Source organism: Lissotriton vulgaris, chromosome 4_1, assembly GCF_964263255.1.
Source record: "Lissotriton vulgaris chromosome 4_1, aLisVul1.2, whole genome shotgun sequence".
Classification (NCBI taxonomy): domain Eukaryota; kingdom Metazoa; phylum Chordata; class Amphibia; order Caudata; family Salamandridae; genus Lissotriton; species Lissotriton vulgaris.
The window spans coordinates 1,701,592,179-1,701,619,897 of NC_141691.1; the positions used below are offsets into that span (position 1 = coordinate 1,701,592,179).

General features: G+C 47.9%; 1 protein-coding gene across 7 annotated transcripts in view; it reads right to left on the reverse strand.

Annotated features, from left to right (window-relative positions):
- Positions 1-27,719, reverse strand: part of C4_1H8orf88 (chromosome 4_1 C8orf88 homolog) — a 736,309-nt gene that overhangs the window by 173,347 nt on the left and 535,243 nt on the right. For all 7 annotated transcript variants that reach the window (XM_086967013.1, XM_086967010.1, XM_086967012.1 and 4 more), the window contains one exon: positions 10,172-10,278. In XM_086967013.1, the coding sequence (XP_086823139.1) occupies positions 10,172-10,278 (107 nt within the window). The remainder of the gene's footprint in view (positions 1-10,171; positions 10,279-27,719) is intronic.

Sequence of the window (27,719 nt, forward strand, 5' to 3'; positions counted from 1 at the left end):
CGTCTGGTGCAACTAAAAATTTTGCATAGGATATACTATACAAGGACTACATTACACAGATTGAATAGGGCACCTCACCCACACTGTCTCAGGGGATGTGGGGCAGATGGCACTTTCATACATACCATCTGGGAATGCCCATCCCTTGTGAGCTACTGGCCGCAGGTGATGCGTACCATCTCGCAAACACTAGAAACCTCTCTGGCACCTGACCCTCGTGTGTACCTGCTGAATGTGTGGGGCGCTAATGATTTAACGCTTTATGGTAGATTGTGGGCCACTGTGGGTATCGTGACAGCAAAACGAGACATAGCCCAGAAGTGGGGAGCAGCAGAGGTACCAACTTTGTCACAATGGTGCAGGAACATGGACACACTTATGGTAACAGAACGGGCGGTGTATAAACTGAGGGCGAACCCTCGTAAGTGGAATGCGGTATGGCAACCCTGGAACACCTATAGTGGGGACCCATGTGAACCCCTGGAGGAAGAAGACATTGATAGCTCCGAGAACGAGATGGGGGACGGTTAACTGCTTAGGGCCACTGGTTACTAATGAAGTCGATAGGATGAGCAAGTCCGAGGTGCATAACAGATTCATGGTGTGGGTCTGGCAGGGGGTGGGGGTGGAAGGGTCAACAGGATAAGACTTTGTACGTGCAGCAATGGAAAACAGATTACAAAAGACAGGAGATGTTGTTCTTTGTACTACTGAGTCACTAGTTCAAGTTATGTCAATATAAAACAAAAAAAGCAAGATAACATCCATTTTTGAAGATAATGAGGATTGTCAGTTTTTCATATATATTTTTGATTGCGCTGCCCGACCGCTGGTTGTCGCTGAATAGCTGTGTATTTTTCTATTCATCAGGGGGAGTGATTGTTTCAGCCGGCCCCAGGGTTGTAGGCACACTACTGTATTTTACCGACATTGTCAATAAAATCTTGCGCCCAAAAAAAAAAAAAAAGTGAAAAATCCTTTTAGTAGTTGCTGAGAAATTCAAAAGTTAAAGCATATATATAGCTAGGGCCGCGGATCCTCCAGAGCACGAGCTTTATGCTAATTGGCTGTCAACACTTCAAACCAGGAAGTGTTGGCAGCCATCTTGTACCTCGGCAGAACCAAGGCAAAGAAATCAGAAAATAAACGCACAAAACACGCTAAGGGGGCAGGGTAGAAACACCCTGACTCCCTAGGCCTGCTCAAGGGGTCCCACAAGGACCCGCAAGGCAATAGAAATGTTTGTTTTTTTAAATTGCAGGTTAAGCATAGGATCCGCGCATCCCGCCTCGGAAAAAAAAAAAGAAGTGCCGGCTCCCACGTTTCATTTTTGATAAGCCCCCAGGGGTGGGGCAAAGTCCTGTGGGCAATATATTATAGTAATGGAGGGCCCAGAGGGGCCCCCCAAGCCCCGGGGACCGCCACCACCGGGGCTTCTGTTAAAATAAAACCTGTGTGGGGGAGGGGGGGGGGGGGGCTCAAGCCCCCCCCCCTACCCCGGGGACCACCACCTCCCAGGGGCTTAAGATGGTTGGAGGGGGCCCGCGCGGCCCCCCTCCTGCAGCCTTGTTGTGGCTCTGGGGACCACCACATCCCAGGGCCGGCTCCTGCAGTGTCCCTGGGTGCCCACCCCCGGCACACTATAGTTTGCTATGGAAGGGCGGGAGCCCTGCCTTAACAAACTTGGTTTGTATTTTGAAAGAGAGAGCAGGGAAACCTGCTCTCCCTTTTAAAATGCAAACCAAATGGCTTTTCCACACGGGAAGCTGCATCTTAGCAGCTCCCCATGTGGAAAAGCAATGCAGGCTCCCGAAGGACGCGGGGAGCCTGCTGGGACAGTGGGGGGATTGGGGACCCCCCACGGTCCCCAACAGAGAGGGCCAGCCCTGGAGGATGGGGTCCCCGGGACCATACGTGGCCCCGGAGGGGGGCCATGCGGCCCCATCCCCAAATATAAAATAAATTATAATTAAAAAAAATGGCAAGGCCCGCCCCGGGGGATGGGGTCCCCGAGGCCATAAATGGCCTAAGGAGGGGGGCTGCGCAGCCCCCCTCCAAAAGATTTAAAATAAGGAAATAAAATGCCATGCCCCAAGGGATGGGGCCCCCTTCCCAATTTTTGAATTTTGACCCCATCCCCCAGGCCCTGGGGGATGGGGTCCCCATGGCCAAGGATATTAGGAAAAGAAGGGGACCACACAGCCCCCCTTCTTTAAAAAAGAAAAAGACCAGCATAGCGCCGGAGCCACGCCCCCTCCTTTTAGCACTCTGCAAAAGGGACCCCTGGCGCGTTTGCTGATGGGTAACGAATTCCCCTTGAATACTGGGGGTCCCCTGGGGGCCAACTACCCCACCAAGAACCTCCAGTATGCGCCAGGGGGCTGCGTTGCAGAGAGGTGTTCTGAGGCCACGCCCCTTTTTACACCCCTCTGCAACGCAGCTCTGAGGCGCTTAATGGAGGTAGCTGGTGGGCTAATTGCACACCAGGGACCCTCAGGATTCAGGGGGAGTTAAACACCCAAATTAAAACATGCCACAGGGCGCGTTTACACAGTGGTGAAGGGAGGGGGCTGGGCCTGAGGTGACATGTGTGCAAACACGCCCTGCCCTGCGTTGCAGAGAGGTGGTACAGGCCGAGCCCCTTATTACACCTCTCTGCAACGGTGCTAGGGACCCTCAGGATTGAGGAGGAATTCATTCTCCAACTTAAAACGCGCTACAGGGCGTGTTTGCAGACATGTCACCTCAGGCCACGCCCCCTTCCTTCACCATTGTGCAAACACGCCCATGGCGAATTATAAGTTGGGAAATTAATTCTCTTTCAATACTGAGGGTCCCTGAGGGCCAACTCGCCCACCAGGTACCTCCAGTATGCGCCACGGAGCTGCCTTGCAGACAGGTGTTCAGAGACCACGCCCCTTTTTATACCGCTCTGCAACGCAGCTCTGTGGCGCTTACTGGAGGTACCCAGTGGGATAGTTTGACCCTAGGGCCCTCTAGGATTCAAGGGGACTTATTTTCCCAACTTAGAACGGACATAGAGCGCGTTTACACAGTGGTGAAGGGAGGTGACGGTGCCTGAAGTGACGTTTTTAAACACGCCCTGTGTGGTGTTTTAAGTTGGGGAAATAATTTCCCTTCAATCTTGAGGACCCCTGGGGGTTAACTAGCCCACCAGGTGCTTCCAGTAAGCGCCACGGCGCTGTGTTTCAGAGAGGTGGCCCAGGCCGTGCCCATTTTTACACCTCTATGGAACGTAGCTCTGTGGCGCTTACTGGAGGTACCTAGTGGGCTACGTGGACCCTAGGGACACTCAGATTTCAAGGGGAACTAATCTCCCAAATGAAAACAGACACAGGGCACGTTTACACAGTGATGAAGGGAGGGGATGGTGTAGGAAAGTGGCTCTATATATACTGGACCAAAGTAAGGTACAGTGTGTATAGAGTCCCCAGTCCCCAGAGGTTTGGCAGAGGTTAAAGTTAGATATAACCTTACTCTTTAAAGTGGTAGCTTGGTCAAGCAGTAAGGCAGTATCAGAGGAAAATGTAAAGCACTTGTTGTACACACTCAGTCAGCAAATGGTCTCACACACTCAAGAACTGAACTCTAGGCCGATTGTTTTGTATCAAAAGATATAGTTTTATTTTAGAACCAACAAGGTATCAAAATATACTTTCTCAGGATGAGGTATTTTAGTTAAATACTTTTCAAATTAGCAATAGACTTTTTGAATGCTATAGTTACAGTTTGTTGCAATAGGCAACACAATTTCAAACACAATGCAACATTGAGCTTAATGAGAATTTCTGGTAAAATGCAATAAGTTACTTTGTAGATTATTTTTCTAACCACAGGACTGGATCCTAGATTCAGTCCTGGGACATGAGCTGTAAACAGTTAAGTAAAAGCTTTTTGGTTACAGTAGTGATTTTTAAGAAATATTATTGTATGACACAAACTTTTTCAGTCGAAATTACCAATGTTATCCTATGGAAGGAAATTCAATTTGCAGGTAAAGTATGTTCACGTTACTTTTGTAACCTAGTGCTGGACTCCTAGGTTAGGCACTGGGACCTCTATCGAAAACAGCAAGTAATTACGTTTTTATCGTTGGCCCTATTTTGAGAGAATATTTGTAAGTTTCAAAAATAGACACTTAGAAACTTTTTCAGCAAAAAGCAGACAATGATATCCTATGAAAAGAAATTCTAGTTACTGTTAAGTATGGTTAGAATTACTTTTCAGGATCCGTACTGGGCTCAAAGATGCAGCACTGAGGTCTCTCCTGATAACAGGTGAGTAAATCGGAATTCGTAGTTCGGCTGATTTTAGAGGAATATTTGAAAGTTCAAAAATCGACACTTAGAAACTTTTTCAGCAAAAAGCAGGCAACAATATCCTATTGAAGGAAATTCTAGTTACTGGTAGGTACGGTTAGAATTACTTTTCAGGATCAGTACTGGGCTCAAAGATGCAGCACCGAGGTCTACCCTGATAACAAGTGAATAAATCGGAATTTGTAGTTTGGCTCATTTTAGAGGAATATTTGTAAGTTTGAAAAATCGAATTTGCAAGTGAAACCAGTCAATGTTAGCCTAGGAAAGAAAAGTGAGTTATCGGCTTTTAGGTAACTAGTCGACTGGCAGAGTTAAGGTTCTAGGCATAGACTCAGGGGTCTCCCAGGGTCAGGTAGGTACAGTTGGTACAACCTCAGCGACACAGGGGCAGCCAGGTGCAGAGGTAGTTAGGCCCAATGTTATCCAATGAGAGGCAGGGGGCCTTTGGTTGGTGGCTGCTGGCTAGCAGGCCACGCGGCTGTGGGAGCTGGGCTCCTGGTAACTTGCTCAGGGCAAATGGGGAAGTAGGATAGGACAAAGGTTGCACTGCCAGGGGCACTCGGGCGGCTTGGTGCAGGGTGTTTTTGAGCCGTTGGGAGCTCAATGTTATTCAATGGAGATCTTCAAAAGGGAACAAAGGCTACAGGCTTGGGGACGGTGCATCTTCTGGAGCGACGAACACTTCAAGGGGTAAGTTGGGATCTTGGAGGGTAGGTTGGCACCCTGGAGTTTGGGTGCTTTGCATGTCGGGAAACTTACCCTCTGCTGGTCGTGGTTGGAGGGGTCCCTGGTTCTGAGTCTGGAGGCATCGTCTGGGTTGTTTAGGAGGGTCCTTGGGCACTGGATTCCAGGTCAGAATCGCCGGGGGGGGGGGGGGGGACGGGGGCTTCCTCAGGGTCTTTTTCCACTCGGGCACAGGCCGGACTCGGCGGGTGCAGAGTGGGGCTGGATTCCCGGTTCCTGGCCGGCACCAGGGGTGTTGCTGTTTCAGCAGAGCCACTGCTTATGGGATTCCCAGTCTCTGAGAGGGTCAAGGCAGGCAGGTTCTCTGGGGTTCTTGAGGTTGCTGTCCGCAGGAGACGCCGGGATTTATCAGGAGCAGGTTCATGGATCAACAGGCATGTAGGGCTAGGGCCAAGTCAGTTGGTGTCGTTCTCTTGTTAGCAGCTGTATGGCAGGTCTTCTTCTTCTGGGTCTTCGTACTGGTTTCGAAATCGGTATCTGAGGAAGGAAGGTTTAGGGTGCCCCTAAATACTAAATGTAGGCGTGTTACAGGTAGGGGAAGGGCAGGGACCGTCCTGGCCCTGGGTGAGTACACCCCCTATCCTGCTCCTCTCCTGTGGGAGGGGGGCAGAAGTCTATCTCTGATTGGGCAGGGCTCCCCATCCTTAAGATGGCTGGGGCCTAGGGTTGTGCTTCACCTCGCCTCTCCCACCTGAGGGGTGGAGCTGGCACAGGTTGGCACACCTCCTTACCCCACGTAGGGTTTCCTGTCAGTCTTCCAGCCAGAGTGGGGTTCAGAACCGGTGGGGGCCAGTTGCTAAGTACAGCAAGTGGTCTGGAGAAGCTCACAAAGACGGTATGGTATGCCTTTGAAGCTTTCCCCTGCCCCTCCTGGGGGAGGAGACCTAGCACCTCCCCCAGGATGTGCATTGTTGCAGGCCTAGGAGAGCGGGGGATCTCCACCCAGGGGTCCAGCAACATGCCTGCTGTGTGACAGCCTAGGCAGCCTCTCAGACAAGACGTTGATTGTATGTTAAGTTTCAAGGGGCATCTCTAAGATGCCCTCTGTAGTGCATTTTACATTACATCCCACACTGGCCTCAGTGTGGGTTTAATGTGCTGAGAAGTTTGATATCAAACTTGTCAGTCTTCAGTGTAGCCATTATAATGCTGTGGAGTTCGTAATGACAACCTCCCAGCACCATATACTCTTAATGGCCTCACTGCACTTAAAGTGCCATTCAATGGCCCTGGGTACTGTAGGGGCAGAGGGCTCATGCACCTGTGCCCACACCACTGCCATAGGGCACCCAGCCAGAGGGGTGCCAGGGCAGTGGGTTTGTGCGCATGGCACAGAGGGATGTGCTCCATGTCCACTCTTTATTTAGTTCTGCACAAGGACACTCGGTCTGCAAAGGCAGTGTGTGGGTGTCAGGGTGCAGGACCCCTTAGGGTGGCACAGTAAGTGCTGCAGCCCTTAGGGGTCTTCTCTGGCCACAGTGCCATCGGTACCATTTACCAGGGGCTGACATGTGGCTAGAGATGTCAATTGGGTTTTAGCATCAATACAGTTTTAGGGAAGGAACACAGGCACCTTATTGGCAGGAGCCCAGGGCACACTCAGTCAAAGCACATCAGCAATTCAGCAAAACGTGGGGGCATACCATGCAAGAAAGATGGCACTTTCTCACAGATGAGGCCTGAGGTGACGTGTGCAAACATGCCCTGTGGCGGGTTTTAAGATGTGGAAATAATTGGCCATCAATCCTGAGGGCCCCTGGGGCCAACTAGTCCACCAGGTACTTCCAGTAAGCGCCACAGCGTTGCAGAGAGGTGGTCCAGGCTGCGCCACTTTTTACACCTCTCTGCAATGCAGCTCTGTGGCGCTAACTGGAGATACCAGGTGGGCTAGTTGGGCCCAAGGGACACTCAGGATTTAAGGGGACTTTATCCCACAACTTAAAATGGCCACAGGGCGTGTTCGCTCAAGTCAGCGTCCCCCCCCCCCCCCCACCCTCACCCCCACCCTTTCACCAATGTGCAAACGCATCCCGTGGCACGTTTTAAGAGGCAGTTTTAATCCCCCTGACCTATTATGTACTGCGGGCTTACAGAGAAGGTCATTTTAATCACAGGGGTACCCCAAAGCATAGTGTTCCCTAGTGTATGTAGGTTGTTTTAACTGTATTCTTAGTGTCTTTTAGCATAGCACTGGCTCTAGGACTGCTTAGTCAGAGTCAGTTACCACCAGTACCACTCATCCAGTGACCCAGGCCTTAACACATGGACTACTTCAAACCCCTAACCACTATGCATGCAGTCTTCCAACCACCTACACACTTGTCTTTCACACTTTCAATTCTCCAGTCAGTATCCATACACTTCCAGCAAACACGGTCACTCCCATTGCACTCCTCTAGTGACCCATTCGGCACCATGTACTAATCCATTCACTATGCCAAAAGCCAAACACTTATAAATTCACCCAGGCACTCTCCTTGCAGTACTCTAATCATTCAGTCAGTACCCAAGTACTCATGCGCTGAGCCAGGCCTTAACACATGGACTGCTTCAAACACCTATCTACTATGCATGCAGTCCTCTAACCACCTACACACTTGTCTTTCACACCTTCCATTTCCCAGTCAGTATTCATACACTTCCAGCAAACACGATCACTCCCCTTGCACGCCTACAGTGACCCATTCAGCATCATGTACTAATCCATTCACTGCGCCAAAACCCAAACACTTATAAATTCACCCATGCACTCTTCTTGCAGTACTCTAATCATTCAGTGAGTACCCAAATATTCGTGCAGTAAACCTTTAGCACATGGACTCCTTCAAACCTCTATCCACTATGCATGCATTCCTCTAACCACCTACACACTTGTCTTTCACACCTTCAATGCCCCAGTCAGTATCCATACACTTCCAGGAAACACGCTGTCACTCCTCTTGCACTCCTCTAGTGAGCCAGGCCTTAGCACATGACTGCGTCAAACACCTATCCACTATGCATGCAGTTCCTAGCTAACCAACACACTTCTAGTTCTGCACTTATACATTCTACAAAAACATTTTTATTTACATTTATATTAAAAATGTATAATGTAATTTAAAAAATAAAATATGTAAAATAAACAGTTAAAAAACAGTAGAAAATCAGTATAAAAAAACAAATTCTTACATTTAAAAATTATCATTAAAAAAACCTTCGAAATTCACTGAAAAAACCATAGCTTTCAGACATGTTATAGTTAGGAATAAGCGTTTAAAAACATTTCGCTCGTACAAAACCATTGAAATTCCTCCTTTATAGTTAGTTCTGCTACTATCACTCGCGCGCCCACAATCCACTGCTGATGATGATGTCACATATTGCATCATTCATGACATGGTCAGTGACATCACTGATGACATCTCAAATGACATCACTGATGACATCATCCACGTAACAATCAGATACACCTCATCATACACTAGTATAACCTTTCATCACTCACTGTAAAATACAGAGTACCATATTTGAATCCATTGACACACCTATACAAGTTTCTAAAAACCCACTCAGTGATTCCTAGATCTACACACACTTCTAATCACTTACCTATAGATTCACTCATACATGCTATCAATGATCAATAGAACACTATCAAATATACTTATACACCTATATCAACAATACACACCAGCACATATCCTATTCCCTTATGCAGTCATCCTACTCACTTATGCAAACAATGGATCATACTTACATTTCATCAGATACACACAAGCACCACTCCATTTATTCATATAGGTAGTAACTCATACTTAGTGTGTTATAAAATCACTAATACAAGTATACAGTTATCCATACAGCCACTCATGCAACCACTTCCTGCCAGGAAGGTTCTGGAGGAGGTGAGGTCTATAGGATATTACTTATTTATGTACCGGGGACTCCCATCCCGACGACGGGGAATGATTCAGGCATGTGAATCTATGAAAGACACCCATAATACTGGATAACGGTCACATACACTGCCTTTTATTTTTCTAGTTTGTTGGACATGTACCATTGAGAGATATATTTGCTCATCATCACACCCATAAAGATATTCACTCATCCAAACAACTGTTATAACATGTAGTCTTAACCTCATATACCTACTGAATCAACTATTCAAGCATCTTTGGCCAGTCACACACCCCCCACCGAACGACATACACATTCACTCTCCCATACAAATACTCAGTTAACTAATCAATAACTAATATAGACTTTCACATAGCCCCGGAACCAACTGGTGCAGCAGTTTACACAACAACTGACAAAGTGATACAGATATTCACACAGTTTAGCCACTATCCAATATATTTAGTGAGACACTATAAATTAGTCAAGTAAACAGTCAATCACACTGCTCCTAAATCCTCTATCCAGATATTTATATTTATATATCAACCTATTCTTAAATGCAGATTGCTATATATATATAATACATATTTAAATAACGAACCACACCACATTCACTGGATGATGTCAACAGTGATGTCATTTGAGATGTCATCAGTGATGTCACTGGCCATGTCATGAATAATGTAATATGTGACATCAGCAGCAGTGGATTGCGGGGGCGCAAGTTATAGTTAGCAGAACATACTATAACGGAGGAATTTCAATGGTTTTGTACGAGTGAAATGTCCAGCTAACTATATCAGCCTTAAACCTATGGTTTTTACAGTGAATTTCTAAGGTTTTTTAAACGCTAATTCCTAACTATAACATGTCTGAAACCTGTGTTTTTTCCAGTGACTATATATAGCCTTTATATCATTTATGTAGAAAGGTTATATATCTTAACTAACAAATTCTCTGGTTCTTCTCTTTATTTTACTAATCACTGATTTTAATTTGTACTTTCACTTTTCTGCAATCCTAACTATTTGTTTTCTGCTTTTTTTTTGCATTGTGTCTAGGTTTTATCACCTCACGATTTTTATGTAAACAAAAGTAATTAACTCTTGTTTTCATTTCAGGAAAGTGAAGTCTGTTTCACTTTGTTTGTGTCTTAACAACATTTTTAATATGAAATGAGAAACATGATACAAAATACTTACAGGGTCCTGAAGCACAATAGGATGATCAGGCAAGAAGTCCGGTTTCTTCCTTGATATTGACAGGCTTGAAAGCTTCATCAGGAAATCTCTGCTGTATGTAATCCTTTCTGCAAAAATGTGTACAAAATAGACAAACAAAGAAATTAACAAAGACCACAAATTTGAATGCTACTTACTTCTAATATTCCTTTGGGCATAGGGTGGTTAGGGAGTATTCAGAATTAACTTTTTTCCAAACTACTTAGGGCTTTGTGTTTATGTCTTACCTTATTTCTTTTCAGATTCAAAAGAGCAAACATAAAAGGTGGTAAAAGGAAAATTTCTACATAAACCCCTCCTAATCACTTATCCAGTGCTCAATTTAGGAAAGAAAGAGTGCCAATGCCCAAAGCTCTGCTCAGAAGTCAGCAGCTGATGCAATTAAATGTCAGCATGCATGACACCAAGGCTGGTAGTCTTTAATCCACTATTAGACACTCTATGCCACTTTATCTCACTCTGGCAGATTCCTGCTGTCCCCTTTTGTGGCAGATGTGGTGTGTTTTTCTTTTTCCGTGTTTCTGATTTGTGTGATTTCCCTCTTTTGCACTTGGCAAATATCTGGTGTGGAAAAATAAGTGCCTGTCCCCAAAAATAATTGCCTGTGGCCACCACTGGCTCAAGTTAAGTACTGCTTATGACACCCCCTCAAGGCTTCGCAGTGTCTCCAATTCTTTTTAACATTTAGGATGAGCCTGTGGTTCTCCACATCCGCTCTGATGCTTCAATTTTATTGTTATGTTGATGACACAGAGATCTTTTTATACCCGATTAAGGACAGTGGTCTATTTCAGTAATTGTGTATCACATCACTACTAGACGCAGGGTTATTTTCTCAACCTCAGTGAGGACAAGATGGAGATTTTTCTGGTGGCAGACGAGAAGAGTACCTAGTTCTCTCCACCTCGTCAACAGATACTGCCCACTGCAATTGTCCACTAGAGAATGAAAAGAACCTTGTAGTCAATTTTGACTAACTTCGCTTTTTCAAGTTCACTCCATGTTTCGAAGATTTTTTCTTTCTGTTTGTTCTGAAAAAGATCTATCCTTTCATTTTGTTTTCACCACTCACCACAAGACACTAGCAATCACATCTATTTCATAAAGAATTGACTTCATTAAAACCATGTACCGGGGTCCCTGTGCACCATGACTTATACATTTCAGAGAATTCAAAACAGCTAAAGTGGCTCAACTAATATAAAAATATTTCTGTTGGGTTCCATATCTTCGATTACTCTCTTTATGAACATCACCCATGTGCCAGAGTGGATCTGGAAAACGTTTCCCCCAGCAATAGCTCTCCAGAGCCCATGGGTGCCACCGATGAACTCTATTCATGACTTTGTCTAGGATGCAACAACATTGGCCTATGAATGCCACTGCCTAGCACCCTGGTGTCAGTTCCTTACATTTTTCTGAGCTCAATCAAAGTTTGTGGAGAGGAACCAAATGAACAAGTTACTTACCTTCGGTAACGCTTTTTCTGGTGAATGAAGTATCTGCCTGTGGATTCCTTACCTTGTGAATATCCCCTGCACCAGCAGCATTCGGAATTTTTTCGTAGCTCTCCACACCGACGAGACCGACGTCACAGAAGTATGGCTCCACTCGCGGCTCGGCTGACGTCACTGGAGCCATAAGAGAGCCTCGTCAGCGTGATGACGTTAGTTCCGCCCTTTTTTTCCCGTGCCTTCGAGGCACACAGACAGACCAACATAAATATATACACTATACACAGTACATAGTATTCAAACCAACACACACAGTGTGAAATCAATGCAGCAAGGCAAAAAGAATAAAACACTTCCATTGAAAGTAACAGATAGAAATTATCAACATTGCAGGCACACAAGTTTGGACAACGGGGAGCCGGGTGAGTCAGTGAGGAATCCACAGGCAGATACTGTATCCACCAGAAAAAGCATTACCGAAGGTAAGTAACTTGTTCTTCTGATGGATACATCTGCCAGTGGATTCCTCACCTTGTGAATAGAGTCCCACAGCAGTCCCCACTCCCGGAGGAGGGTGTCCACCCTTCTATACCAAAAAATCCTGTAGGAGGGAACGCACAAAGTGTCCGTCCCTCCTCACCTCAGAATCCAAGCAGTAATGCTTTGCGAAAGTATGGAGGGTGGCCAAAGTTGACGCTCTACAAATGCCCTCCACAGGAACACCCATCGATAAGGCAGATGTAGAAGACTTTGCTCTGGTAGAGTGAGCTCTTCCACCCTAGGAGGATCCTTAACGGCCAAAGAGTAACAGATCTTGATGCACAAGATAATCCATCTGGAAAGGGTGCGCTTGTGCACCGCTCTGCCTTTCCTGCAGCCAATGAAGCCCATGAAGAGCTGGTCATCCACACGAAAGTCTTTAGTTCTATTGAGGTAGAAACTCACAGCCCTTTTAGGGTCCAAGCGGTCCAAGACGCTCCTCCTCCTTGGAAGGGTGAGGGGGATGATAGAAGGTAGGAAGAGTAATGGACCGCCCCAGATGAAGAGAGTTACCACCTTAGGCAGAAAAGCAGCCCTGGTCCTGAGGACCATTCTATCAGCATGAATGGTCAAGAACGGGGGTTTCGAACTCAGATCTTGAAGCTCACTTACCCTCCTTGCCGAGGTAATCGCAACAAGAAATACTGTTTTAAAAGACAATAGTTTCAAGGGACACTTGTGCAAGGGCTTAAAGGGAGAACCCATCAAGTAAGTCAAGACAAGATTTAAGTCTCATTGAGGCACAATAAAAGGAGTGGGTGCATACTTGTTAGTAAGGCCCTTAATGAATCTTAACACAATGGGTGACTTGAACAACGACGGCTGATCCGGCAAGCAAATGAACGCTGACAAAGCTGATAAATAGCCCTTCACAGTAGCCACAGCAAAACCCTGCAGGGCTAGAGAGAGCGGAAACTGAAGGATGTTGGATAAGCGAGCCCTCAAATGGTCAATAGACAGCTCCCTACAAAAATGGACACATTTGGACCACCTATAGTAATAGATGACTTGGTGGAGTGTTGCCTGGCCGATAATATAACATCCACCACGTCAGGCGGGAGAGAGAAAGAATTCAGGTTGCCGCATTCAATCTGCAGGCATGAAGGTGTAAGCTCTGGAGGTGGGGGTGTAAAACCAGCAAGAGGAGGTCTGCCCTGAGAGGGAGACTGAGCAGAGGGTGCGACGAGAGCTGAAGTAGATCTGGGTACCACACCCTTCTTGGCCAATCGGAGTGATCAATATGACTTGGGCCCGGTCTTGGCGAATCTTCCTCAGAACCCGATGAATGAAGGGTATGGGAGGAAACGTGTAAAGGAGTTGAGAGCTCCAACTCAACTGAAACGCGTCCCCCAAAGCTACCCGCATCAGATACTGGAGACTGCAGAATGACCGGCAGTGAGCGTTCTTGTGAGTGGCAAACAGGTCCACCTGAGGAGTTCCCCACGTCCAAAAGACATAACGAACCACCTCTGGATGAATCCTCCACTCGTGGTCGGCAGAGAACTGCCAACTGAGACTGTCTGCACGCACGTTCAGAACTTCGGCCAGATGATTTCCCATCAGACAAATCTGACCAGGACCAGAGACATAGAGCCTCTCTGCAGAGACAAGGCGACCCCACCCCTCCCCGCTTGTTGACATACCACATCGCGGTAGTGGTCTCCGTCAGGACTTGAAACGATTGACCGCAAAGGGAAGGGAGGAAGGCCTTGACCGCCAAACGTTATCGCCCGCAACTCCAAAAGGTTGACATGAAGCAACCTTTCCTCTGGAGAACAAAGACCCTTGATCTCCAGATCTCCCAGATGAGCACCCCACACTAGAGTGGATGCATCTGTTATCGCTGCGGCCACCGATGGAGGTAGATTGAAGGGCTTTCCCTGAGACAGATTGCCCTCCACGTTCCACCAAGACCGATCCGCTGCAGCTTCTCTGGAGATCCTTACTGACTCCCTGAGATCTTCGTTGTGCTGATACCACTGCCTGCGGAGGAACCACTGGAGCACCCTCATGTGCCAGCGTGCATGGTTGACCAACAGAATGCAGGAAGCAAACAGACCGAGCAGACGAAGGACCTTCAGGACTGGAACAACCGCTCCATCGTAGAACAAAGGGATCATTTCCTGAATGTCGAGGATCCTTTGTGGAGGTGGGAATGCTCGACACACAGTAGTGTCCAGTACCGCCCCTATGAACAGGTTGCGCTGAGAGGGCACCAGGTGAGACTTGGGCACGTTTATCGAGAAACCCAATTTGTACAACAGCTGCGTTGTCACTTGTAGATGATGAAGCACCTTCTCTGGCGACTCCGCCTTAAGCAGCCAGTCATCCAGATAGGGGAAAACCAGAATTCCCAATCTCCTGAGATGGGCTCCCACCACATCCATGACCTTGGTGAAGACTCGAGGTGTAGTAGTAAGACCAAACGGGAGAACTGCAAACTGATAGTGTTGCGATCCTACCGTAAAGTGGAGATACTTTCTGTGAAACTTCAGGATTGGAATATGAAAATACTCATCTTGCAAGTGGATGGACACCATCCAGTCCTCCTGTTGCAGCGCTTGCGCAAGGGTGAGCATCTTGAACTTCTCCTGCTTCAGAAAAAGGTTCAAGATCCAGGATTGGATGTAACCTGCCATCCTTCCTGGGTATCAGGAAATACCGGGAGTAGCATCCCTGACCCCTTTCCAGCTCTGGAACCGCCTCTATCGCACCTTTTTTCAGTTATGTTATAGGACTTCCTCCTGCAGGAGAAGAAGGTGGTCCTCCAAGCAAGCCCCTTGGCAAGGAGGGTAATTAGTAGGGAATTGCCGAAAGGGAAGAGCATACCCATTTTCCACAAGATTTAGAACCCAAAGGTCTGTAGTAACCGATTGCCAATCTTGCAGAAAATGTGTACGCTGACCCCCCCCACAAGACCAACATGAACCAGAATGGTGGATCTAGGGCTGCTTTGCTGTGGCAAGAGGGGGTGGGGGGGGGGGGGGGTAAAGGAGCAGAAGGGCTGACGACCTCGTGGACGACCTCTGTTCTTGCCTCTGTAGGTCTTATACAGGGTATTTTGCTGCTGCTGAGGCTGCCTGTAGGTCCGAAAGGACGGCCTTCCAAAACCTCTGTACCTCCTGTAAGAGGACCTCTAGGTTGCGCCTGTAGGCCCAGAGACTTAGCTCTGACTTTGCTGTCCTTGAACCTCTCTAAGGCTGCATCTGCTTTTTTCCCCAAACAGCCCAGAACCATCGGAAGGGAGGTCAAGAAGTGTTGCCTGCACATCCGGGGAGAACTCCGATGACTTGAGCCAAGCACTTCTCCTCGTGGCAACCGAAGATCCCATAATCTTTGCAACAGAGTCCGCAGTGTCCAGGCCACTCTGAATAACCTGGAGTGCAGCTGCTTGAGTGTACGTCAAGACCTCATTAAAATTCGGTCTGTCCTCCTCAGACAATTTATGAGCAAGCTGTTTTGCAGAGTCCATTAGAGCGTGAATGTAACGGCCCAAAAGACAGGTGGGATTAGTCAACTTCAAGGCCATACTTGCTGAGGAGAACACCCTTTTAGCCAAGTGATCAAGCCTTTTAGAGTCTCTATCTCCAGGGACTTGAGGAAAAGCCCCTGAAGATTTCTTAGAACAGGCAGCTTGAACCACGAGGCTCTCAGGAGATGGATGAGCTGTTAGAAAGTCCGGATCTCCTGGAGCCGCCCTGTACCTCCTAGCGACAGATTTTGATACTGCTGGATCTGAAAAGGGCTTACGCAAAACTTCCATAACTGGTTCAGTGATGGCATCATTAAAAGGCAATAAGGCTCTATTACAGTGGAGGGAGAATGGAGAACCTCAGTTAAAATATTGGACTTGAATTCAGCTATAGGAAGCTGTAGGTCTAAAAGCTTGCTGCCTTCCTTATAACTGTGTGTTAAGGAAACACATCCTTGGAAGGAGCATCCGAAGGAGGAGAAAGCTTCCATTCCGGGGACATATCTAGGCCACTTGCTTTCCTCAAACCTTCAAATAAGTCTTCTGACTCCTGAAGTTCACCTTCCTCCATTTCTTACTCAGCACGATAATGTTACTCCTCCAAAATTCTCTGCGCCTCCTTCCTGAACCTCATCCTCGGAACCGGCATCGGCGGAGCCAGACACTACTCCGACGGATCCGAAGCCAGTGTCGAACACTTATCCAGAGGCACAGCCCGAGTCGAGCGAAGTCGAGCTGACGGCGCCAGAGATGAAGGAAACGGCGATGATGTCCTCGGAGCCGGGAAATGCATAAGCCTAAGGAACCCCCAGGTTAAAGGCAATAGGACACATGGGACCCGAAGGTGCTCCAGAGTGATACATAGCTCTTGCAAAAACTCCATACATTGCATTTAAGTAATGTGATGGATCTTGACCCGGGCCAGGGAAAGGTGGGTAAGCGCCCGTTACAGACTCAGGCAGAGGCATTACCTGACTCGGGCCAAGCGGCGCTGACGGTGGAGCCAATGGAGTCGAAGACTCATCTGGTACTGAAGCCTCTTCTGCCGAGCCGGAGAATGAGCCAGCATCGGAGATGGAGCTGGCGTCGGAGAATGCACCGGAGAAGCTGTAGGCGAAGCATATCAGAACCTGGATTCGAGCCTGAAGGAGATGGAGAGATATAGGCCTTACGATGCAGAGGAGCTGGAGAAGTCGACTTTGGAGCCGCGTCCTTAACTGAACGGCGTTGAGAGCCGTGCATCTTCTTCTTCTTGTGCTTCTTTGACTTCGAAGCATGACCCGACGTCGACTTCGAACCCAACCTCGACCTGGATCTAGACCTTCTACGACCTCTCTTCTCCTTTTTCATCTTCGCCATGAATAACTTGGCCTCTCTCTCCTTTAAAGCCTTCGGGTCCATCTTGCGACAGCAAGCACAACCCTTGACATCATGATCCGACGACAGGCACTAGACACAATCCTTGTGGGGGTCAGTGATGAACATATGGCCCGCACTCCCTACAGGGATTCAGGGGCGTAGCTAGAGCTTGTGGCACCCTGGGCTATCACTCAGATTGCCGCCCCTTGGGGATACATGACACGGTCAAAGGCTACACAGTTGAATACACCGGTGACTGGCAGTACAAAAGAGAACAAACAGACTGTATGATCTATCTGTAAACCTTCAACCTAAAAAGGGACAGGCGAATGCTTTACACTAGATGATGATGCAATGAACCCCATGCATGCTTAAAGTCATCAGGATGAGGCAGCTCTAAAAGAATTAGGGCGCAATCTCGATTTACAAATGTACAGCATTAGGCGCTTTATTTTTTTACCAAATAATGTGTATAACCGGCCCAGTATTTCATAGAAGCAGCTAGGCCGTCCAAAAAAAATAACTGAAAAACGGCTGAAGAAAACATGCAAATAGGGTGCAGTATCGGCACATTAAAAAAAAATATTTACCAAATAAAATAACAGCATAATGTGCGTGAACTACTTCTTAAAGCAGTCCACATCTTTGATATCTGGTGGACTACTACAGTAGCTAATGGCTGAAATGTGTTGTCAAAAGTACATTTCTATGAGATGAATCTATGTGTATTTCTTGGTAAATATTTTGGGTGAGTAACGACATTAACTTTTACTACACATCTAAAGTTGTCTAAAATGGAGAACTAAAAAAGAAATAGTGTGAGATGAAGAATGAAGGAAAAGAGACATGAAAGAAATAAACAAAAGACCAAAAAGGGGTATAGCTACAGATACAGAAATACAGCGATGAAAAAAGACTGGGAGAAAAGAAAGACAAAAGATGGTGAGATGTGGACAGAAAAGTGAACAATATGGTAAATATCAAAAAGAAGAAAGAAAGATAGGGAGAGAAAGAAAAATAGAATGAAAAATAAACAGAAAGGGAAGAATGAAAGAAAGAATGAGTGCGAAGGAGGAAGAAACAAAGAAGATGGACACATTCAAGTACAGAAAGAAAAAAACTGTTAAAGAAAGAAAGAGAGGAAGAGGGAAAGAAAGGAACATAAGATAGACACAGTATGAGAGAAGAAAAAGAATCAAACAACCAAAGGAAAAAGAACGTAAAAAAGAATGGTGGATCCCGACCGAAACAAGAAGAACGGTGACACAGGCCCTCGTCAGCAGCAGACTGGACTACGGCAACGCACTCTACGCAGGAATCCCAGCCAAACACCTACGACGACTACAACGCATCCAAAACGCCTCCACCCGACTGATAGTCAACGTCCTCTGCCGAAGCCACATCACCCCCCACCCGAGAGACCTACACTGGCTCCCTGTCAACAAGAGGATCACCTTCAAGCTCCTCACCGAGGCACACAAAGCACTCCACAACGCCGGACCAGCCTACCTGATCAGCACACTCAGCTTCTACACCCCCACCCACCAGCTCTGCTCCACCAGCCTCGCCCTCGCCGCTGTTCGCCGCATCCAACGAACAACCTCCGGCGGCAGATCCTTCTCCTACCTCGCCGCCAAGACCTGGAACACCTTCCCTACCCACCTAAGGCAGACCCAAGACCTACACGCCTTCAGAACTTCTCAAGACCTGGCTCTTCGAGCAGTAGCGGCACCCCCTCCCCTCAGTGCCTTGAGAGCGTCACTGGTAAGTTAATGTTAATGGAATTTATACAGCGCACAAATACCCGCAGGTTTCTTGGCGCTAACGGACTGGCGCTAACGGACTCAAATAGCTGTGCTCAAAAACTACTGATTAAAATAACCAAGTCTTCAGTTGCTTCCTAAATTCTAAATGATGGGTAATTTTCCTAAGATATAACGGAAGAGAGTTCCATTCTTTGATGATGTTAAAGGTGAAACTCCTTCCACCCCAATTCATCTTTTTGAAGCTAGTTGGCTGCATAAGGTAGGCATTAGCTGAACACCACACTCTATTTGGAGAATACCATCTAAACAGGTTCTCCAAAAACTTCGGCCCCTGTCTGTTTAATGCTTTATGAGCGATACAGAGGTTCTTAAATTTTATCCTCTGACAGACAGGCAACCAATGAAGTTTTCTGATTTCAGTTCTGACTGATTGGAATTTTGGAATATCTAAAATCAGTCTTGCAGCCGCATTTTGCACTGCCTGTAACTTCCTTAGTAGAGTTGATTGAACCTTGACATACAAGCTGTTACAATAATCAAGTTTATTCAAAACTAAGGAGGTTACTAAAGATTTTCTACATGATTTGGGTATGTATGCAGAGCTTTTCTAATCGTTTTTAACATCCAGAATGGAGGTAGACACTACCTTAGACACTTGTTTTTTTTAAATTGAGCTTTCCATCTATAATAACCAAGAGATTCCTAGCTTTATCCACAGGCATGGGAGGGAGTCCAAGACTGTCTGGCCACCAAGCTGGAGACCATGCTGGAAAAAGATTTCCAAACATTATCAGATCTGTTTTATTGGAATTCAACTTTAAACAGTGAGTGCTCATCCAAGGACTAAGGGACAACATGCAGTTATGAAGAGAGTGATTAATGTCCTTTTTCACTGTAGAAATCACCAGCTGAGTATCATCAGCATAGGATGTTGGGAAAAGATTAAAACTTTGATCAAAGACGCCAACTCCGCTACATAAATATTAAAAAAGTGTAGGGCTCAACGAAGATCCCTGTGGGACCCCACATGGGAGAGTAAAAGGCGCCGACCGAAATTTTCCCAGACGTACTGACTGAGTTCAATCAGATAAAAATGAAGACAAAAGGGCAAGGGCTTTGCCTCCTATTCCGTTCCCTCTCAAGCGTTGAATCAAGAGGGAGTGATCTGCCATATCAAATGCAGCAGAGGTCTAGCAGCACCAAGGCTGCTGACCCTCCACTGTCCAGAGATACGCAAATTTTCCCTGTGGTTTTGATCAGAGCAGACTCCGTACTGTGGCTGTGATCAAGAACTTGATTAGTGGTCATAAAATTTGCCAGTTCGGCATTCATGATCTTTTCCATTATCTTAGCAGGGAGAGGAATTCTTGAGATCGGCCGGTAATTAGCAGTATCCAATGCATCCAGATTGCTTTTTTTCAAAAGGGGGAGTATACAAGCCTTCTTCCATACAGTGGGGAAGTAGCGCGCCTTACAAGTACTCTGATTGTGTAATTAATTGATTGAATGGAAGAAAGAAACTGGAAAGACAAAGTAGGCGATAGAAAGAATGACAAAAGAAAAAATAAAGAAACAAACAAAAGCGTGAAAGACATAAGGGATGAAAGACCATTATTATAGGATAACAAAATGTCCCGGATTTCCCCGAAAAAAGTCCAGATTTTGGGAAAAGGGACGGGTAATCCTGGACATTATCTTTGCAATAGAGTGCTGGCTAGCATTCCATCTGGCCCTCTCTTGTTAGATGACCGTGGGGACCAAAAGCGAATAGTTTATATTTGTTAAAGTCTGCCCTTCTGTGCTCTAGTGTCTTACAGAAGCAGCAAAGGAGGATGTAAAGAGGAGCTAATTAGCAAAGAGAAGACCCTCAGGTGACACCCAAGCTCAGGAGCTTTCCCTGTAACTTTATCACAAGTGGGAGAGGGGGTATTTAATTAAAACACTGCACTATTTTCATTTAAATTGTGAAAAGTCAGCACATCTTTAATGCGAAGTCACGTTTCAAAAAAAGGCCTGGAGCGTTTTATTTTCCGGCCCATATTGTAACAAAGCAAAGGCAAATATATTTTTATGGCTCCTCCTTGTGCATCTCTTCACCTTCTACCTCCTAGGCAGTGCACCAGGCGCTGACCACAGGGGGCGCTGTGTTTGAAAATAATAGCAGTAACTTATGGTTTAAAAGCACCTGCTGGAGAGTTGCTTGTGTGTTCAGTAGTTTTCAGGCTACAATAATAATGTTAATATGTCTGGTGATTAATGTTTCTGTTGAGAGAGATCAGGGTTTTGTCTAGAGGCAGTTTTGACTCATCATAAATTAACTCAGAGGGTTAGCGTGCGTGCTGCAAAGAACCTAGTCTTTCATTATCCTAATGTTGCTACAAAGGTATTTTGGGTAGAAATACATTCTTATTAGCAAAATTAGCCCAATCACTGTGGTACGTTTTAAATCCTGAGTTAATTGTGCTTCTACAGTCCGAATACTCTTAAAATGTCTACTAGTATGACATGTGGTTCTACACCTTGTAATACTCATTGTCTTATTTGTACTATAATGTGGCACTGGTCGAGCCTAAGGCTGGCTTGAAGTTGAGAACCACACATATGTAACACACCTGATAACAAAAGATTGGAAAAGAAGAGTCAAGGACGCAATGCATGGAGTCTGCCTGACGCACTGCAGGCCTGGCAGCTCTTTGTAAATAAATAAACTAAAAGCATCAATATTTCATGGTGCAATTAAAGTAACACAATGTAGGTAGGTTTCCGTTTTTCACTCATCTCTCAATTAGTCTGACTTGAGAATAATAGCTGCCTGCAATGCAAGTACAAAAAGCACTGCCCGCCGGCGCCCCAGGCCAGAATTGACTCCTCACGACTAGAGCCTTCCGGTGAAGCGCGTAATGCGTCACTATTATGTTCTGATCGCGAGGCCAGGGCTGACCAAAAATGTAATTACAGGGCCGTCATTGGTAGCACTCCCGCACACGCTACAACTGATTGACGGCCCTTGAGTCTGACTCTGAGGCTGGGACGGGGGGCCAACAACGGTCGGAGGACACTGTCTGCCTGCACTCCTTCTGACCTGCTTTCGGTAACTGCAGGCTGGACAGCGCACACAAACGCGGGACTTAGTTTTTGGCAATGGCAATTTAATTGAAAGCACTGTTGTTGCAGGCGGCCGCGCTGAGCTGGTGCTTTCAATTAAATTGCCAAAAAGTAAGTGCCGCGTTTGTGTGCACTGTCATGTGCAGCCTGCAGTTACCGAAAGCAGGCCAGAAGGTCGGAGTGCAGGCTGGAGCGCGGCCGAGCACTTTTATTGTCTACTGGGCCTGGGCGCAGGCGGCCGCGGCACTTTAGGCAGGTTGCGGCCGCCTTTATAATTTATTTGGGGAGTGGGGATACTGTGTACGTTGGTTCCCAATCCCAGATAAATTATAAAGGCCGCCGCAGCCGCAACGGGCTCCAGTGCCGCGCGGCAGCGGCCGCCTCAAAAATGGTGTGGTCCGGGGCGGACCACCCCCCTAGCTACGCCACTGCAGGGCTTGAAACCTGAATTTCTCAACAACATCTTCAAGAAAGAAACCAGAGAAGTAATCCAGAAAAACAATGTAGCAACAAAACCACGGAGAGTCCCAGAAAAACGTTAGCGTTCACGGCGTGGAAAAAAGGGAACGGACGTCATCACGCCGACGAGGCGCTCCTATAGCTCTGGTGACGTCAGCGGAGCCGCGAGCGGAGCCATGCTTCTGTGACATCGTCCTCGTCGGCGTGAAGAGCTACGAAAAATTTCTGAATGCTGCTGGCGCAGGGGATAATCACAAGGTGAGGAATCCACTTGTAGATGTATCCATCAGAAAGAGTTGACAGACAACAGATAATGAAATAGATGAATAACAGTAAAAAAACTGGCAATCTGAATAAGGAATGATGGTTAGGAAGATATAAAATTTAAACATAGTAGTCAATTGTCATTCCACAGTGTTGCGTTGTCAGGATAGGCCCGGTTAGAAATGCTGTCATTTTACATGCTCATGTTCAAGTTGCTTTCGCTTTTACACACAGACATTTGACATGCATTTTGAATGCGTGACCATGCATGATAACATTCAATGGATCAGCATTCCTTACATTTTCACTTCATTTACAAACTATCACAAAATCTTGAACGTTCATTACAAGGGATAAAGTTCCCTATGCAAATATATATTTTTTTTATTGTCTGAAAGACAACTACGCTATCCAACTAGAATGAACAATTACGGCCTGACGAGTTGCAACATGCCATAAGGGTTCTATTGTTATAAATACGCAACAAATTCTTTGTTTAGCCAGAGGAGCAATCAGCTGACACTGCGGGGTTACCATATGGTGGAATTCCACTTCAGCTGTTTCCTGCGTACCAACACAAGTGATGTACAGCTCCAAACTAAGACGGGCAGCCTGATGACACTTACCCACAGGTAACCAACGGGGAGTTAGTCCACCTGGCAGGAATTTGTCAGATCATTTGTCCTTGGCAAAACTAGGTTAGACGGCGCTAGGTAGCAGTACAGCTATACACAGAACTTAAATGTCTGCATATATTCATTATCTGAGCACAAGGGAGGAAATGTTCATCCTTTTCACTGTTCTTATGATTCTTATTACCCTAATCCGTTTCATTCTACTAATTATCGCAGCACACACTTTTTTGCGAGAATTACAATGCTTCAATGACAATTGAAAAGACTTGCTGAGTATTTCTGGTACACTTCTTTGTATATGAATGACTATCCAAATGAAAAGGTTCTAGATCTCTTACCGCAATTTCCTTGGGGGATCAGGGTTGTCATGTTCTAAGGTAGCACACACATTTGTTGCTCTGTATGTTTAAGGAAACAGATGATGCACTGTGACTAGTAGGGACATAGGCCCACCTTTCCTGAGGGTGTGCACAGAATCCGTCTGTGTGTTTGTTGGACAACATAATTGTACTCTGCCAGTTTTACCAAGGCCTTATGACAACAGTAGAGATGTGCAAGTCTTGCTGAGCAAGGGGAAGACTAAAAAGCAGGTCAGAAAGGTGAGCCTATAAGGGGTTCAATCCTGCCTACCTCAATTTTAAAAAACATTACCCAGTCCCACTTGTGCTAATGAAAGGTAATGATTTACACAAACTGGATTATAGTACATGACCATATCTGAGAAGTAAAATTATTGTGAAAATAAGAAGCTCTGCACATTTCAACCTTCACCTGGAGAGCAAGCACACTTTTGTCGCAGAGGGCCTGTAAGGCTGTGTTTAAGTTAAATACCAGCTGCGGCCTGTCCGTACGGGCATAAGGGCCACACCCTACCAACCTCCCCCACCCCCTTCCCAAGAGCGTCTGTCAGACTGAGCAAAGGTCAGCCTGATAGACACTCTTCTTGTTCAGGTCATGCGGAAGGCACCTGAATGTGCGAGCTGAACTTGGGCAGGCTAAGGATTTCACTGCTCTGCAGGCATGACCACATCAGCCTGGCAAAAGTGCCAGAAGAGCCCAGGACCAAGTGTCAATCAGTGACATCTCGTCTGGTGGGGTCAGTAGTCTCCGTGACAAGCGAGGGTCTGCTGCTGCTTCTCATTGGTTGACCTAAGTTTAGCCTTTGAGAGGAGGCAGTAGCCCAAACTATCCTTTGGCCTGAGGCTCCCCCACCCCAAGCGGCAACACAGGTAAGTTTGGTCTTTTTGAATGTTTGCTGTGTGAGTGCTTGTATGTATGAATTTGTGGGTGTTGTGAATGTGTGTGTGTGTGTGTGTGTGTGTGTGTGTGTCCGTGTGTGTGTGTGTCCATGTGTGTGAATGCTTGGGTGTGAATGAGTGTATGTTCCGCCCCCACCTGTCCGATGTGACATTGCGCCAGTGGAGGAGGTGATGGCGAACCCTGCCCCCCACTGGCGTCACATGGGCCTGAAAGCACGGACTAGGAGGGTTTTGAGGCAGATGCTGCAGGGGTAGGTGTGGACTGACCTCGCCGTTGTCCCCGACCGCCGCCACAGCGGTTTCCAGGGCCGCCACCGCGTTGGAAATTAGTCTGCGGTGCGTGGCTGGAAGCACGTGTGGGGGCGCCCCTTCCTTGGCCACGAAAGGAGCGAAAGGCACCCGTTTGCTGGTGCGCGTCCGAGAGGCCCAAGGACTTGGCCGTAGCCCTGGAGTCCTTAAAGCGCTTAAGCGCTCTAGTGCATGGTCTGCCTTGTCGCCAAAAAAGCGACGGCCATCAAACGGCATGTCCATGAGTGTATTCTGGACATCGGACGAAAAGTTGGCGGACCTCAACCAGGCGTGACGACGAATCGCCACTGTCGTTGCCATCTCCCTGCCCAATGAGTGGGGGTATCCAGCCCACACCGGATTGAATAACATGCTGCATCTCAACCCTGCGCAAGGGTTTGGGTGAGTTTAGCCTTGACCTCCGCCGGGCATTCTGGCAGCACGTTCGCGACCGCGTCCCACAGAGAGTGGATGTAGCCGCCCAAGAGGCACGCGGTGTTGGAAGACCACAGTCCCAAACTCAGGGAGGAGAATACCTTTTTGCCGTATTGCTTGTACCTCTTGGATTCCTGATCGGGCGGAGCCGACGGGAATGCGGTCTGGGAGTTGGAGGCCTGGATGACCGGGGTGGGTTGGTTGGCAGGAAACAAGGGTCGCCCGGGGCCGGGCGGTGGCGTCTGGCCACGTTCCTATCTACAGGCGGACCTGTAGCGGGCCTGGACCAAGTGCCCAAAAGAACGTCAAGCAAGGCTTCATTAAACGGCAGCAGAGGATCAGCAGAGTTTGACTGCGGTTTAAGGACCTCAGTAAGGAGGTTAGTCCTCACGGCCGCGACGGGGAGCTCAAGGCCCAAGGCCCTGGCTGCCCACGTCAACACCACACTGTAGGTTGCCCCCTCCTCCGTAGCCACGGTAGGGGGTGAGACAAAACCAGTGTCTGACGAAGTGTCCAGACCACTGGCATCCCCAAGTTCACCTGTCCAGTCCTGCTGGGACTGACACTCACGTGTCAGAGGGTCCTCAGACCCCTCCCAATACTCCTCATCATCCATTTTCTGATAATCAGGGTTGTCAAAGGATGGGGCCGGTTCATTGAAGTAGAACTTCAACTCCGGAACGAGAGAAGCATCGGGGACGGCGGCGCTCGAAGGCGGCGCCGGAGGTGATACCCTAGGGACCGGCACCGGTGAGGTCGTCAGGTCAACTGGCGACGACCCAGATTCGGATCCAGCGGGGCCCTGCGGCGCCGGGCCCCAAGGCGTCAGCAGAGTCGGGGGCCGAAGCACCCACCGGCATCGGGCCGAAGCACCCGACGCGCTAGGGCCCCCAGACGGGTCCGCTGGGCCCGAAGGCGCCGCAGAGCCCGTCAGAGGAGAGAGGGACCTCATGGCCATGAGGAAGTGCTTGATCTCCTCCGGTGTCGCTTGCTGCGCAGGGACCTGAGGGTATGGGGCAGGCCGCGAATCCGGCGACTCCGATGGAGCCACGTGGGCAGTGTCACCCGAATCCACGGCCGCATCGCACGAGCGTCGAGGGGGGTTGGAAGAGCGATGACGTCTCTTCTACTTCTTGTGCTTACCTGATGACTTCGAGCCTGAAGAGTGATGGTGACTCCCAGAGCTATGATGGCTCCGACCCCGCGACCGGTCCCTCGACCTCCGTCCGGACCGGGACCTCTCGCGCCGCAGGGCCGACTGCCGGAGCTCGAGCCACTTGTGGGAATGCTCCCGCCTAGCTTTCGATGTCAGGGCTCGGCAGTCGGGGCAGGCCTTGTCGTCGTGGTCGACGCCGAGACAGTGAAGGCACTGGCGGTGAGGGTCGGTTACCGACATCAGTCGGTCGCAGTCCTCACAGGGTTTAAATCCTGGCATCCCTACCGGCACCGATCGGTGTCGAGGACTTCGAAAATGATCAAAAGGGATCGTAAAAAAGTTGTGTCAAAAATCGACTCAGGTACCACTTTTTCCGTATCTGCGCTGCTGGCGCGGAAAAAAGAAGAACTGATGTCAGCGCGCGGAGGCGGCGTTTAAGTACTCCGACGAAGTCATCACAGAGACTCCGACGCCGACGACGGACGCAGAGCCGCGGATGACGCCTACCGACGCGCAAGGGTACTGCTACGCAAACATTTCCGGATCCAGTCTGACGCCTGGGGATATTCTAAGGTAAGGAATCTAATACTAACCTGTTTCTTTCAGATCTATTCTTTGGCCTGAGGCTACCCCACCCCAAGCAGCAACACAGGTAAGTTTGTTCTTTTTGAATGTTTGCTGTGTGAGTGCTTGTATGTATGAATTTGTGAGTGTTGTGAATGTGTGTGTGTGTGTGTGTGTGTGTCCGTGTGTGTGTGTGTGTCCATGTGTGTGAATGCTTGGGTGTGAATGAGTGTATGTTCCGCCCCCACCTGTCCGATGTGACATTGCGCCAGTGGAGGAGGTGATGGCGAACCCTGCCCCCCACTGGCGTCACATGGGCCTGAAAGCACGGACTAGGAGGGTTTTGAGGCAGATGCTGCAGGGGTAGGTGTGGACTGACCTCGCCGTTGTCCCCGACCGCCGCCACAGCGGTTTCCAGGGCCGCCACCGCGTTGGAAATTAGTCTGCGGTGCGTGGCTGGCAGCACGTGTGGGGGCGCCCCTTCCTTGGCCACGAAAGGAGCGAAAGGCACCCGTTTGCTGGTGCGAGTCCGAGAGGCCCAAGGACTTGGCCGTAGCCCTGGAGTCCTTAAAGCGCTCAAGCGCTCTAGTGCATGGTCTGCCTTGTCGCCAAAAAAGCGACGGCCATCAAACGGCATGTCCATGAGTGTATTCTGGACATCGGACGAAAAGTTGGCGGACCTCAACCAGGCGTGACGACGAATCGCCACTGTCGTTGCCATCTCCCTGCCCAATGAGTGGGGGTATCCAGCCC